At 49.4% G+C, this 13906-nt stretch overlaps 1 protein-coding gene across 2 annotated transcripts in view; it reads right to left on the bottom strand.

Annotated features, from left to right (window-relative positions):
• Positions 1-597: 597 nt before the first annotated feature.
• LOC115326801 (serine proteinase stubble-like) overlaps positions 598-13906 on the bottom strand; it is a 32517-nt gene continuing 19208 nt past the window's right edge. For both annotated transcript variants that reach the window (XM_042289577.1, XM_040217453.1), the window contains one exon: positions 598-1492. In XM_042289577.1, the coding sequence (XP_042145511.1) occupies positions 1325-1492 (168 nt within the window). In that variant the 3' untranslated portion in view covers positions 598-1324. The remainder of the gene's footprint in view (positions 1493-13906) is intronic.

The following is a 13906-nucleotide window of genomic DNA, read 5'->3' as shown; positions in this document are numbered from 1 at the left end:
GTATACTCCGTTCTCCCTTAAGCTGAGACTAGAAGCTCCGCCTTCAGCGCGAGCTTTCTTCCCTTGCTAACACAAGCGTGAACGCGCACGCACGCGCGACCAAACCACTGCGGAAGCCAACAAGCTCGCGCTAAAATGAAGGCGGAGCTTCTAGTCTCGACGTAAGGGTAAACGGAGTGTAGGACTGTGACATAACCCCACGATCAGGGGATCGTAGATGCTAAAACATTACCACTCGTAAAAGAAAAAGAAAATCATGCTCTCGAAGGCGGTTTGCTAAATGCTAAATAAAAAGTTCTTTAATTTGACAGTAGCTTTACAGTTGTGCAGAACAGAAAAAAATGCAGTTATAAACCGTCCAAAAGGACGTTTTATGACGACATGAACCAAAGGGGCATGCGCCTTAATATACGTTTCTAGGTATACCACACACTAGCGTTACAGCCAGAGGCGCCCGCTTTGAAGAACAACTATGTTGGAGCTTCCAAATGCTCGACCAGAGTCACGTTCTTCATGGGCAGCGTTTGGATTACGAGCTGCGAGGAGGTGACGAACGTTTTGATCGTCTGCGAGCGCCTTTCCGCCTGCTTTCCTCCCCGTTACGCGACAATGCAGAGCATGCGTCTTTGCGACCAATTGTCGAGGAAGTTTCCGCCATTCAATTGCAAACGCTCCCCACGGTTGGAGATTACCCCTCTCTATGATCTACAACCTAGACGGAAGAATAAAAAAAAAGCAATAAAATCTTCTCTGTGCCTGAAAAGCGAAAAAAAAAGGTTGATCGATCTCCTTGTCTCGAAACGGATTACGTACCTGCAACGAACCAATGAACTACAAAATAACTTGCAGAACGTACTGACCGCCAAGGAGCGGCGCTGTAATCTGCACTGGGCTCTAGACAGCTTAGGTTAAATTTGAGAGCGGAAGCAACTGAACCCATGGAGGTCCGTTGCAATTCAATGGCGGACGCCTCTCACGCAAATTGGTCTCAGGTGCGCGTGCGTTGTGTTGTCGCGGGACGAGGAGCAAAGAGGACGGAGAGAGGCGAAGGCTCTTTTCACTCCTCCTGGCAGCTTGTTTCACATACGCGGCTCATTACCCAGGTGACCCCTACCGAAACAGCAGGAAACATTCTGTACCCTAGGCATCTACTGGGTTCTAAGCTTTCCCAATAGCCCGGTTCCGGTAGACGCGTGTGGTCCGGCTTCCAAGGGCGAGTTTCCCAACTGACTTGTTCTAGTAACGTTGTCACGCGCACACGAAGAAAAAGAAATTTTGCTCCCGTAGTAGAAGTATCTGCGAGGCTCAAGGAAGGCTGGCAACACTACGGAGTCATCCCAGCCACCTCCTGAATCCAGGGCAGTTGAGTAGAGACTCTCGCGAAAACGGTAGGTGTACTTGGGGCAGCGCACTTGAGACTCCACGACGTGATCCCGGCAAGCACGAAGCGGCCGTCGGCACTGGGACACTGCAAAGGTCCCCCGGAGTCGCCCTGCAAGATTGGAATTCCAGGAGTTTTAATCCGGAACGCATGTTCCTCTGCTTTTTGCACAGGGGTTGCTATGATGTAAGAACCCCAAACTCTCACTGGCTGATTGAAAAAAAATAGTTGGTACATCGTGAGGCATCTATAGCATTGGGGTCTACCCACTATTCTTTCAATCAAAGCCAATCAGAACTCGGCGTCGTTCTGACGTCACCGCAACCCCTGCACAAAAAGCAGACGACTTGCTTTTCGAATACACCAGCTCAACTTTCTGACGTCACGCCGCTGCAGTGGCGCTGCCGTGACGCTTCACGCGAATCTGGTTTCTGGGTACGCGCATTGGTCGTACCTGGTGTGCGCAGACGCGGGCTTGCTTGTAAGCAGCGTGGCCTCAGGGCGCCGCCATCTTGCTCGCATGGGGGGCGCTTGAGCGCCGTCATAATCCGATTATGACAATTTGCTTAGCAAGGCGTCGTAATCGGATTAAGGCTGCGCTCAAGCGCATCCCAAGCGGACAAGAGTGCGGCGCCCGGAAGCCGTACTTGCCACGGCTCTGAGTCCAGATTCACGAAGAGCTTCTTAGGTTACGATAACTTAGCTAAGAAGTTTGTAAGTTAAAAACATGGAAAGAAGAGGAGAAATCGGTATTCACGAAAGGGGTTCTAAGTGAGAGGAGGAAAGTGACGTTCTCGTATGAAAAAACTATAGAACTTCGGGTGTGCCGCAACCTCCCGATCGCCGCGAGAGCGAACTGTTGCTATGGCGACAGCGTCTTCGGCAACACTAGCAACCAATCGGAGAGCTCGGCATGGTTCGGAACAGTTCAGAGCACGTGGATTTCAAGCACAGGCGGCCTTACCGCCACCGCTTGTCTGGGGTTCCTGTCCGTGCAGTGATATGTCGACGCTAACGCGATTTAAACGCGCCCGAATGCCGAGGCCGGGATAACCGCCTTCGTCGACTGCTACGAACTCGATCGCTACGAAGTAAACATATTTACTATGTTGAGACTTAAAGAAATAAGAAAAATGTTGTGTCTCTAGTCCGCTCCGGCTTTCGCACCGCAGACATAAAGCCAATTTACAGTAAAATGAACTGAATCCTTGGATCAAGTGGAAATTTCTTGGAAATGCCGATTGGAAATTAATGGGAAATAAAGGAAACCACCAAACTGCACAGCCAGTGGAACGGCCCAGGAAAAACCAGCCGGTACTAAAAGCACCCCCGATGCCCGACTCACTGTCCGCCTCCGCTACTAAGACACGAGTGCGTCTCACAACGGGTCCGACGGTCACTGTATGGCAACCATGAACCACACAGCCCCGTCGCAGTGATCACTTTTATATCCCTCGGCTCCCCTGGAGACCACCCCCCGCCATCCTGCGGGGGCGCCTTCCTACTTGGGAAGATACGAGGGTTCCCCACTTTTATGTAAGACCTTCAACTTGTATGGATGCCTCGTCTCGGATCACCACGCAGCGTCCCACGTCCCGCGTCACATGTCTCTCATGTCACCCACTCCACGTCCTACTCCCCACATGTCAACACGCTTCACGTCTCACTTCCATTCCTTTTCAGTTCCGGTCGTCACACGCCATGCGCCCACACATTTGGGTCGTTCCACGTCATGCGGGCTCACGCCGTCCCCACGTCTCACGCCACACGTCACACGCCGCGCTCCCCGCCTCAGGGGCTCCGTCCTCCAGCGGTGAAAGCTAGGGTTTCCAGCCCCTTTATGTCCCCCCCCCCTCCCCCTTCCACATAGGGAACCCCAGTGCTAGGGTGCCCCACCCCAGGTGGGGGGAAGCGAAGTCAACACAGCCGTCATCATTGCTAAAAGAAGACGGCCCGTGCCAGTCGTTTGCAAAACGGCGCAGATAGGAACTAATCGCCGCGGCGTTTTCGAGGCCTCGGAGATGCTGGAGGGAGCCGACGTTGAAAGATGATGCGTCTGAGCTACGAGAGTGTTATCAAGAGCCACATAAATACCTGTTCACACTCAGAGCGGACGCGCGCGTTTGATCGAAGTGTCAGAATCGTGCTGTTCGACTGCGTCTTGTGTAAGCGCTTCGGGACCGATCTTTTACGATTGCAACTTCATACTGACGTGACACTCGGCAAAGGAAAGTTGGAGCTGCATCCCGTAGCTCCCACAAACTGTTATAACTGGACAGTGACGTACCGTCGTGTCGGAATAAAAATAGCATACTAATAACAAGGTATAGACGCTTTGCAGCAGCTGTGCGTGGACGCCGCCATAACTGACCTTCAGTTTTTGTTTCCTCTTATTCCGTTTATTTCACTTCATCATTACCATAGCAGGCCAGGTTATTGCCATATTAGATTCAACTGTGTCCTTTTCTAAAGCATCGGCCTTTGTAGAGGATCGTCAACTGACCTCTTAATCTAAAATTGAGGTCAGCGATCAAACTAATCCGGGAAGGGTCCACAAGGACCCTTCCCGGACTAGGTTATTCCATACCTGCACTCGGTGTCACACAATTTAAAGAAAGTGTCCCAGCGTTTAAATGTGCCTGTGGTTTTCTCGGCGCCCAATCGGATGGTCCGACTTTGCCGTAAAATCAATTGTTCCGCTCAACAGAGTGATCTTTGCAGCAAAACGCACAAAAAAAAATTTGCCGAGTGTGCCTCAGGAGTTGTGTGTGAAATCCCTCTGTCATGCAGCGCTGTGTACATTGGCCAGACGGGCAGATGTGTGAACGACCGCGCCCGCGAGCATGCGGCTGCCACGCGAGCCAGCCCGTCTGGCCATCTCGCCATTCATTGTAATAGATGCCCGTGTACGCCAGTCCTACATGACATTAAGATTTTGGCTCGTTATCGCGACCGAACAAGCAGAGAGGTGCACGAGGCGTATGCAATTAGGGATAAGGGCGTTGAGTGTGTAAGTGAAGCGTCACTCGCCCTGTCAAAGAGTGAGTTTGAATATTTGAAAGAAGCGTTGCGAGGGGCGCGCTGATGACTGACAGGGTTTTGGGGCCTATAAATGCATGTACTTTTCGAAATAAACCACAGTTGCGAGTGCGCCTTGTGTCGTTCCACTTCTTTGTCCTTGTTTTTTTTTCGGCGCTTTTAATTACTTAAAGAACCATGAACCAACTGACTCAACTTTCCACTTTGCTGCAATTTATTTCTTTTACAACGAGCTCTTTTATTTGTTCCCCCACCCATCATCAGTCGGTGTATCCCATAATCAACCTAATTGCTGTGTCGCGCTGCCGGGCTAGGATCTATACGTATGCCATTCGACGTGGATGCTTCCCAGTGGACGTTATTGCGTTATTTCATGGAATACAGCCGTCCATCGGCCACGCCAAAAGAATATGCCGAATCGTACGCTCTGAATCTTGGAAACAGGTAGAAAGATACAGAGACTGCTTGAGGATCCGTTGCTACTACGGGGGTGTTGCGACGCAGGCAGCCGAGAGGGCCTACAAGGGTCACCTGCGGACAGCAGCAGAGTACACTGAAGTTCTGTGGCAGCAGGCAAGAGCGTCGATACCAAGAGCCCAAAAACGCGGCAACATACGACAACCACAGGTGTCTCTTCTCGGAGGTGCGGTCCTGCCATCAAACATTGAGGCAGCCTTGGAAAAAGGTCCAAAGTTCTGCAGAGAACCCAAACTGCGTCCTGTTGCCAAGCTGTCCTTGGTGAGAGGGATGGCGGAGAAAGCCACCCCTGAGGACAAGGAAAGGTGCGTCGCGGACGGCGTCGACGTTCTTCGGCGCCTGCCAGGTCAACCGATGAAAGGATGGAATAACACGCACATCATCGACTACTTCAAGGACAACGACCTGAAGCTGCTAACTTCCGATAAGGAAGGTGGCTTTGTGGTTGTGACGCAGGACATGTTTGCTGAAAGGTCTCAACAAGCAATTCTCAAGAACTTCAAAAAAGTGAGCCCGGGTTCCTTGTCTAAGGTTAAGGCCCGCGCAAGGGAGCTTTGTGGTGATTTGAACTTGGCCGGGTTGCAAAAGAGCGTGCCATCTGCCACCGGTCTACATCTGAACATTTTCTTTTCTGCCAAAAAAGCACAAAATTGGGAACCCATTTAGAGCGATTGTAACAGAAAGGGGCTCCTGGCAGGTACACTTGTCTAGCTTCCTCAGCAAGCACTTGTCAACATTGAAGCTGTACGATCCTTTTTTGGTGCGAAACTCGGAGAGCGTTATTGAATTTCTGGAGGAAGGAGCGCGGGGATTTCAAAGTGCCTTTTCGGTGGATGCCGAAGATCTTTTTTATTCTGTACCGCATGAGCCACTCTTTTGTGCGGTTAGGAAATGTATCGAAAAAAAACGGAGAGGTGACGTTTTGTTCCTCTAGTGGCGTTAGCGTTGATAGTTTTCTTGAACTTTTATCTTTTTTATCTTACGCATATACGTATGTTTGAAGGGGACTTGCACGTTCAGAAGAAGGGCATTTGCATTGGGTCGCGTGTGGCGCCGGTTCTGTGTGACATTTTTTTAAGCAGTTGCGACAACGCCATCCTAGAGAAGCTAGGTTGCGATGGAAAAAACAGGATTTTTAGATACGTAGATGACTTTCTTATTTTTAGTGAGGCACCCGAGGCATCGTTAACAGAAGCTGTATCTGCGATTATGCGTATCTTCGGTGCTTGCGCGGGCGGTTTGACTTTTACCTTTGAGACACCCACTGAGGGGAAGTTACAATTTTTAGATATTAAACTAAGTTTTTTACAAGACCATATATCTTGGACTTATGAACCGAGATCCAAGAAAGCGATCCTGCCATTTGAGTCGGCTCACTCTAAGTTAGTAAAGAGGGGTATCGCCAAAACGTGCTTGGAGGCCGCTCTCAAGAAGTCTTGCGAGCATTCCGTTCAGGAAAGTTTCGCGCGACAGATCACAAAACTGCAAGAAGCCGGCTTTCCGCAAAGGTGCTTAACTGAGGTTGCTGAAGGCCTGGTAAAAAAGATAAAAGGAACGGGCAAACCCGCCCTCGAGAGACCCAGTATGAGGCCAGCGGTTATTCCATACCTGCACTCAGTGTCACACAATTTAAAGAAAGTGGCCCAGCGTTTCAATATGCCTGTGGTTTTCTCGGCGCCCAAACGGATGGTCCGACTTTGCCGTAAAATCAATTGTTCCGCTCAACAGAGTGATCTTTGCAGCAAAACGCACAAAACAAAATTTGCCGAGTGTGCCTCAGGAGTTGTGTATGAGATCCCTCTGTCATGCGGCGCTGTGTACATTGGCCAGACGGGCAGATGTGTGAACGACCGCGCCCGCGAGCATGCGGCTGCCACGCGAGCCAGCCCGTCTGGCCATCTCGCCATTCATTGTAATAGATGCCCGTGTACGCCAGTCCTACATGACATTAAGATTTTGGCTCGTTATCGCGACCGAACAAGCAGAGAGGTGCACGAGGCGTATGCAATTAGGGATAAGGGCGTTGAGTGTGTAAGTGAAGCGTCACTCGCCCTGTCAAAGAGTGAGTTTGAATTTTTGAAAGAAGCGTTGCGAGGGGCGCGCTGATGACTGACAGGGTTTTGGGGCCTATAAATGGATGTACTTTTCGAAAGAAACCACAGTTGCGAGTGCGCCTTGTGTCGTTCCACTTCTTTGTCCTTGTTTTTTTTTTCGGCGCTTTTAATTATTTAAAGAACCATGAACCAACTGGCTCAACTTTCCACTTTGGTCCACAAGGGTCACGCGGGGCCATTCAGCAAGCCAGCCGGTCAAGGGCAGACGCTCTTTGCCAAGGACCGTCGGAGCAACGGTGCGTCGGAGCAGGTCGGTCGGAGTGCCTGCTAGGCCTATACTCTGCCGAGCTCGGCCTTGGCGGTCGCTTGGTCGGTGGCATCGTTGCCGTTGTAGATTTTCCTGGGTGTTTGTGGATCCAGCGTTCATGTTCCTCGTGGTTGGCTTCAAGTACTTTTTTTCTTCTTGCTGCTTGAAACTGGAAGCGCGAGACGAGCACGTGGAAAAGTAAATGTCCGTTGGTCGTCGTGACCAAGTAACTGAGCGACGCCGTCGGTCATGTTGATATGCTCGTAAAAAGTGCGTAAGACAGCTCCGAAGCTGAAGTAGGATTTCATCGTAACCTGCGCCAAAGTTGCGATAATTTCGTTTGTGTAGCACGCATTTTTGCGTGCGGCACAAACACAAAAATGTTGCTCGCACAAAAACACCACAATGTCGCCCGCACATTTTGGCGTAAGATCATTTGTGAACCTGGCCTCTGGTGCTTGGAATCACGTATAGGCCCCCTCTAGAAGCTCATCAATCAACACTGGCAGCCACCGTATTTTGGCGTCGCACTGCGCGTTACACGTGTGACTGGACCCGAGTTAACGCCGAGCGCACAGGCGGCACTCGCGCCCAATGCCCGTTCAATTAGCACTTGCCCAAAATATGGCGCCCTGGGATAATAGACGTTGTGGCAACTGGAAAGTGGGCACTTTTGAAAAGGCTCTATTTTCTCACCTCAGAGGACAACTATAAAAATCAGGAGACGTATGAAGGATTAGAAGGCAAGAGGGAGCGCGAGCTGCAGGATATGTAACATGCTCTGAGCTGACCACGCAGCAGCCGGCAGCACTGGACCGTACAATCGAAGCTCGATCTTCTTAGTTTTAGATCCTGTATCCAGTCTTCGATCCTATCAAAGCGCGTGATCGACTAACCGCGGTAGCTGCTGGGTTAACGAATTATGTGTTTTAGGAAATTTTTTAGTCAACGTGCTTTTGGGTATTTGCTTTCAAATCTCCTCGTTGAGAAGAATAGTACTTGTAGGATATGTACCTCAAAGGGGAGATGAAACGATTGTTGTACTTTGCGCACCATCCGCTTAGAACGGATCCCTGACGTTAATGACCTGTGAAACACCCGCTTGTTTTTAACCGCACGCAATCGAAGTCGCAGAAAAAAAAATTAAGAAAAACGAGCAGCGTTCACCCTCTCAACGCGCAGTCAGAACAGGCGGCCACATGATCTGGAGGCTTATATGGCGCAAATGTTGATCATAGCCACGCGCTGGGGTTGGCAAAGAACAGGACACGCGCCGAGTTCTAGACATTGTTATAGACGCTTTGCAGCAGCTGTGCATGGACGCCGCCATAACTGACCTTCAGTTTTTGTTTCCTCTTATTTCGTTTATTTCACTTCATCATTACCATATAGCAGGCCACGTTATTGCCACATTAAATTCAACTCCGTCCTTTTCTAAAGCAACGGCCTTTGTAGAGGATCGTCAACTACTGTTTCAGTTGCTCGGCATCTCGGTAAGACAAGGTCAGCAATGGCGGCTGTAATTTGGCGCGTGTGTAAAGCGTCTATAGTTGGGCTACTGCCGTCATTGCAGCGATTGGACACGGGCCACTACCCGAATGCTTCTCGTGCTATCGATTATCGCGAAGCCGAATCGACTGCCCACGCAATGCTCGGGTCCAATCTGTGAGCCGCATTCAAATATCGTCTTTACTGCGATCCTTAAGTTTTCGCGAAGGAGAGATTGAATAAAAACGCTCGTTTTTTTCTTTTTAAAAGTATACCGGAACAAAGAAGTTTCTCGGCCGGTGGTGTTGCGTCCGAGTATCCTTGAGTCCCTGTGGTGCCAGTATAAGCTCATGCAAAGTGCAAACTAGTGCCACTAAATAAGCTACGCTTCAGAGTAACGACACTTGGCCATATTGTGGCTTAAAATCATGGTTGCTAACTATCTGAAGCTTTATTTAAAATCTCAAGAAACGCTTTTCCGACCTCCACAAATCTTTAAACAGTTCGCGACAGAGCAGAGCAATATTACATGAGTTTTCCAACACCTAATCTAATGCTGAGGAAGTCGTAATTTTGAATCATGACGATCGGCAGTTGCGTCTGCTCTGCACAAGCACCAAAATGACGGCGCCCACAACAATGTCGGGGAACAGAGTGCCGATACTCTAAGCGCAGCTGATTTAGTGGCTCTAGTGCAAACCATTCCCATTGAATATCGTTGCACCGCCCGTTTAAGCCGGGGTCAAACCGCGCTTACATCATACAAACGACGGTTTGCTTGACCCGATTGTCATCCGGCATTCGAAGCTCGAACCTCGCTGTGACTCACGACCGAATCTAGATGCAGGCTGTCTTTTGTATGATGTATAGGCCCGTAGCTCTCAAGTTTTGAGCACCGCTCCAGGCGAGCAAAATAGAATATTTCTCTTGCGTTTCAAACGTATGTCATCACGCTTCCCCACTACAGTTTTTCATACTCCGTTCCATTATAAGTGCCAGCGTAGCAGAGGCTACGAGAGCGAGCTCCATGCTTTCAGTGTCCCTGCCAAGCAGGCACGTCCGCTCGCGCAGTGCGAGCATCGTTCAGGGGAACGTGCTTTAGCAAGTATAGCTTCGGCTTCGCTATCAAGTAAAGTGAGACATACGAGCTCACGGAAGCTATGAAAGAGAGCAATAAAATAATAAATCTGAAAGGAATGTTTAATTGGACGCTGAGGCCGCGAGCAGCATAATTCTTTTTTTTTTTATTTTAGTTTTTTTTCAGACGTTTTGTGATCGCGCGTCTACGGATGCTGACAGATGCTTGCATTCGAACGTGGCACGTGCAAAATCGAACGTTGCAGCGCCGCCTGGATGGTGCTGCCAGCATAACATGGTCGCGTCTTGCGGACGCGCTCGCACCCCCTGCCCGAGTGCAACCGGTCTATAGGCAGTGTGACTCAGGCTTTAGGAGATGTCCACTTTCGCGGAATGCTTTTACCAGATGTGCCTCTTCCTCGAGAGTCCTTGTCGCTTACGCGCTGCTTCTCGTCGGTGATAGGGACCGAGTGCACGCAAGAGCCGCTCGGTGTTGCGCCGCCACGTCGCCAGGCTCGTATAGGCACGATATTAGCGGCGAAATGTTTGGGTGGCGCCCTCCTATGGTTCCCTCTCGTAACGTCATTACTTTGAGAACAACAAGTTCCATGGTGTTTGTGATGAGCATGATGGACGCTTGAAATCATGAAAGTCTGAAACTAACACTGCGAACACCGTCAAGATTAAAGTTCCTACATTCCTCTTATTTTCGTCGATGAGAAATCCTTTGCTGACGTCAAAGTTAGCATTCGGCCAATTGTGGCAGGCCGACCACAGCGACGCTTTTGATCGCTCACGTCGACAATAAACCGTTCCAATAATCGCCTTCTGGCGGGCTGCCATTTTTGTCTATTCTGCTGCGGGACGGGTTCTGAGCGTGTACGGAAGCTCTCTTCTGCGAAGTATCAGACCCCGCGCATGCTCAGTGACTCGGGAGTTTTTCACCCGGCTGGCAGGCACTGGAAAGGTGTATATGGAGATACGAGGCGGACATCGTCATCATGTTTTCAAACCTGGCTGCCTCCCTGCATGGGCGGAACCGAGGGTCCCACGATTTGGTTACATTTATTTACGAAACAAAATGGGCACAAGTATAGTGTCATCGAATGGTTTCAGATATATAGATATCATTATTATGAAACAAAAAGGCGCGATATATATATATATATATATATATATATATATATAAACGAATATGTGCAGATGAATGAACCGTACTTAATCCAATGAATTAAAGAATCCAAGTTTTCAGGAACCCGCCGAAAGCCAAAAATTGGCGGAGCCAGGATTTGAACTCTGGGCCTCCCAATGTCCGGTCGGGTGTGCTAACCACTACACCACTCCACCTTAGCTTTCTGGCGTTTCCTACCTGTCTTATTAATGCACAAGAAACGAAATGTGTCCAATCGGAGGTGTTCTGGAAACACACGCCGCCGCGTGGAACGCGGTACGACGCTTAGTGTCACGTGGTACGTGCTCGTTTGTGCTCCAGAAATCCTCCCACTGTTTGTCTCGCCCCGTGTACATGTAGTATTCTTTGTTTATGAGCTTTTTTAGAGACACGGTATCATCATCATCTGCGAGAATCAAGAGCCACGTTATTGAATATACAACACGGGCACTTCACGTCATCGTACGTGGTCTCCGAGGGGGATATAAACGAATATGTGCAGATGAATGAACCGTACTTAATCCAATGAATTAAAGAATCCAAGTTTTCAGGAACCCGCCGAAAGCCAAAAATTGGCGGAGCCAGGATTTGAACTCTGGGCCTCCCAATGTCCGGTCGGGTGTGCTAACCACTACACCACTCCACCTTAGCTTTCTGGCGTTTCCTACCTGTCTTATTAATGCACAAGAAACGAAATGTGTCCAATCGGAGGTGTTCTGGAAACACACGCCGCCGCGTGGAACGCGGTACGACGCTTAGTGTCACGTGGTACGTGCTCGTTTGTGCTCCAGAAATCCTCCCACTGTTTGTCTCGCCCCGTGTACATGTAGTATTCTTTGTTTATGAGCTTTTTTAGAGACACGGTATCATCATCATCTGCGAGAATCAAGAGCCACGTTATTGAATATACAACACGGGCACTTCACGTCATCGTACGTGGTCTCCGAGGGGGATATAAACGAATATGTGCAGATGAATGAACCGTACTTAATCCAATGAATTAAAGAATCCAAGTTTTCAGGAACCCGCCGAAAGCCAAAAATTGGCGGAGCCAGGATTTGAACTCTGGGCCTCCCAATGTCCGGTCGGGTGTGCTAACCACTACACCACTCCACCTTAGCTTTCTGGCGTTTCCTACCTGTCTTATTAATGCACAAGAAACGAAATGTGTCCAATCGGAGGTGTTCTGGAAACACACGCCGCCGCGTGGAACGCGGTACGACGCTTAGTGTCACGTGGTACGTGCTCGTTTGTGCTCCAGAAATCCTCCCACTGTTTGTCTCGCCCCGTGTACATGTAGTATTCTTTGTTTATGAGCTTTTTTAGAGACACGGTATCATCATCATCTGCGAGAATCAAGAGCCACGTTATTGAATATACAACACGGGCACTTCACGTCATCGTACGTGGTCTCCGAGGGGGATATAAACGAATATGTGCAGATGAATGAACCGTACTTAATCCAATGAATTAAAGAATCCAAGTTTTCAGGAACCCGCCGAAAGCCAAAAATTGGCGGAGCCAGGATTTGAACTCTGGGCCTCCCAATGTCCGGTCGGGTGTGCTAACCACTACACCACTCCACCTTAGCTTTCTGGCGTTTCCTACCTGTCTTATTAATGCACAAGAAACGAAATGTGTCCAATCGGAGGTGTTCTGGAAACACACGCCGCCGCGTGGAACGCGGTACGACGCTTAGTGTCACGTGGTACGTGCTCGTTTGTGCTCCAGAAATCCTCCCACTGTTTGTCTCGCCCCGTGTACATGTAGTATTCTTTGTTTATGAGCTTTTTTAGAGACACGGTATCATCATCATCTGCGAGAATCAAGAGCCACGTTATTGAATATACAACACGGGCACTTCACGTCATCGTACGTGGTCTCCGAGGGGGATATAAACGAATATGTGCAGATGAATGAACCGTACTTAATCCAATGAATTAAAGAATCCAAGTTTTCAGGAACCCGCCGAAAGCCAAAAATTGGCGGAGCCAGGATTTGAACTCTGGGCCTCCCAATGTCCGGTCGGGTGTGCTAACCACTACACCACTCCACCTTAGCTTTCTGGCGTTTCCTACCTGTCTTATTAATGCACAAGAAACGAAATGTGTCCAATCGGAGGTGTTCTGGAAACACACGCCGCCGCGTGGAACGCGGTACGACGCTTAGTGTCACGTGGTACGTGCTCGTTTGTGCTCCAGAAATCCTCCCACTGTTTGTCTCGCCCCGTGTACATGTAGTATTCTTTGTTTATGAGCTTTTTTAGAGACACGGTATCATCATCATCTGCGAGAATCAAGAGCCACGTTATTGAATATACAACACGGGCACTTCACGTCATCGTACGTGGTCTCCGAGGGGGATATAAACGAATATGTGCAGATGAATGAACCGTACTTAATCCAATGAATTAAAGAATCCAAGTTTTCAGGAACCCGCCGAAAGCCAAAAATTGGCGGAGCCAGGATTTGAACTCTGGGCCTCCCAATGTCCGGTCGGGTGTGCTAACCACTACACCACTCCACCTTAGCTTTCTGGCGTTTCCTACCTGTCTTATGAATGCACAAGAAACGAAATGTGTCCAATCGGAGGTGTTCTGGAAACACACGCCGCCGCGTGGAACGCGGTACGACGCTTAGTGTCACGTGGTACGTGCTCGTTTGTGCTCCAGAAATCCTCCCACTGTTTGTCTCGCCCCGTGTACATGTAGTATTCTTTGTTTATGAGCTTTTTTAGAGACACGGTATCATCATCATCTGCGAGAATCAAGAGCCACGTTATTGAATATACAACACGGGCACTTCACGTCATCGTACGTGGTCTCCGAGGGGGATATAAACGAATATGTGCGGCGTGTTCCTGAAAACTTGGATTCTTTAATTCATTGGATTAAGTACGGTTCATTCATCTGC

This window comes from Ixodes scapularis, unplaced genomic scaffold (genome assembly GCF_016920785.2).
Source record: "Ixodes scapularis isolate PalLabHiFi unplaced genomic scaffold, ASM1692078v2 PGA_scaffold12__126_contigs__length_90152505, whole genome shotgun sequence".
Classification (NCBI taxonomy): domain Eukaryota; kingdom Metazoa; phylum Arthropoda; class Arachnida; order Ixodida; family Ixodidae; genus Ixodes; species Ixodes scapularis.
Note: the sequence above shows the minus strand (reverse complement) of the source record. Positions and strands in the feature narration are given on the sequence as shown.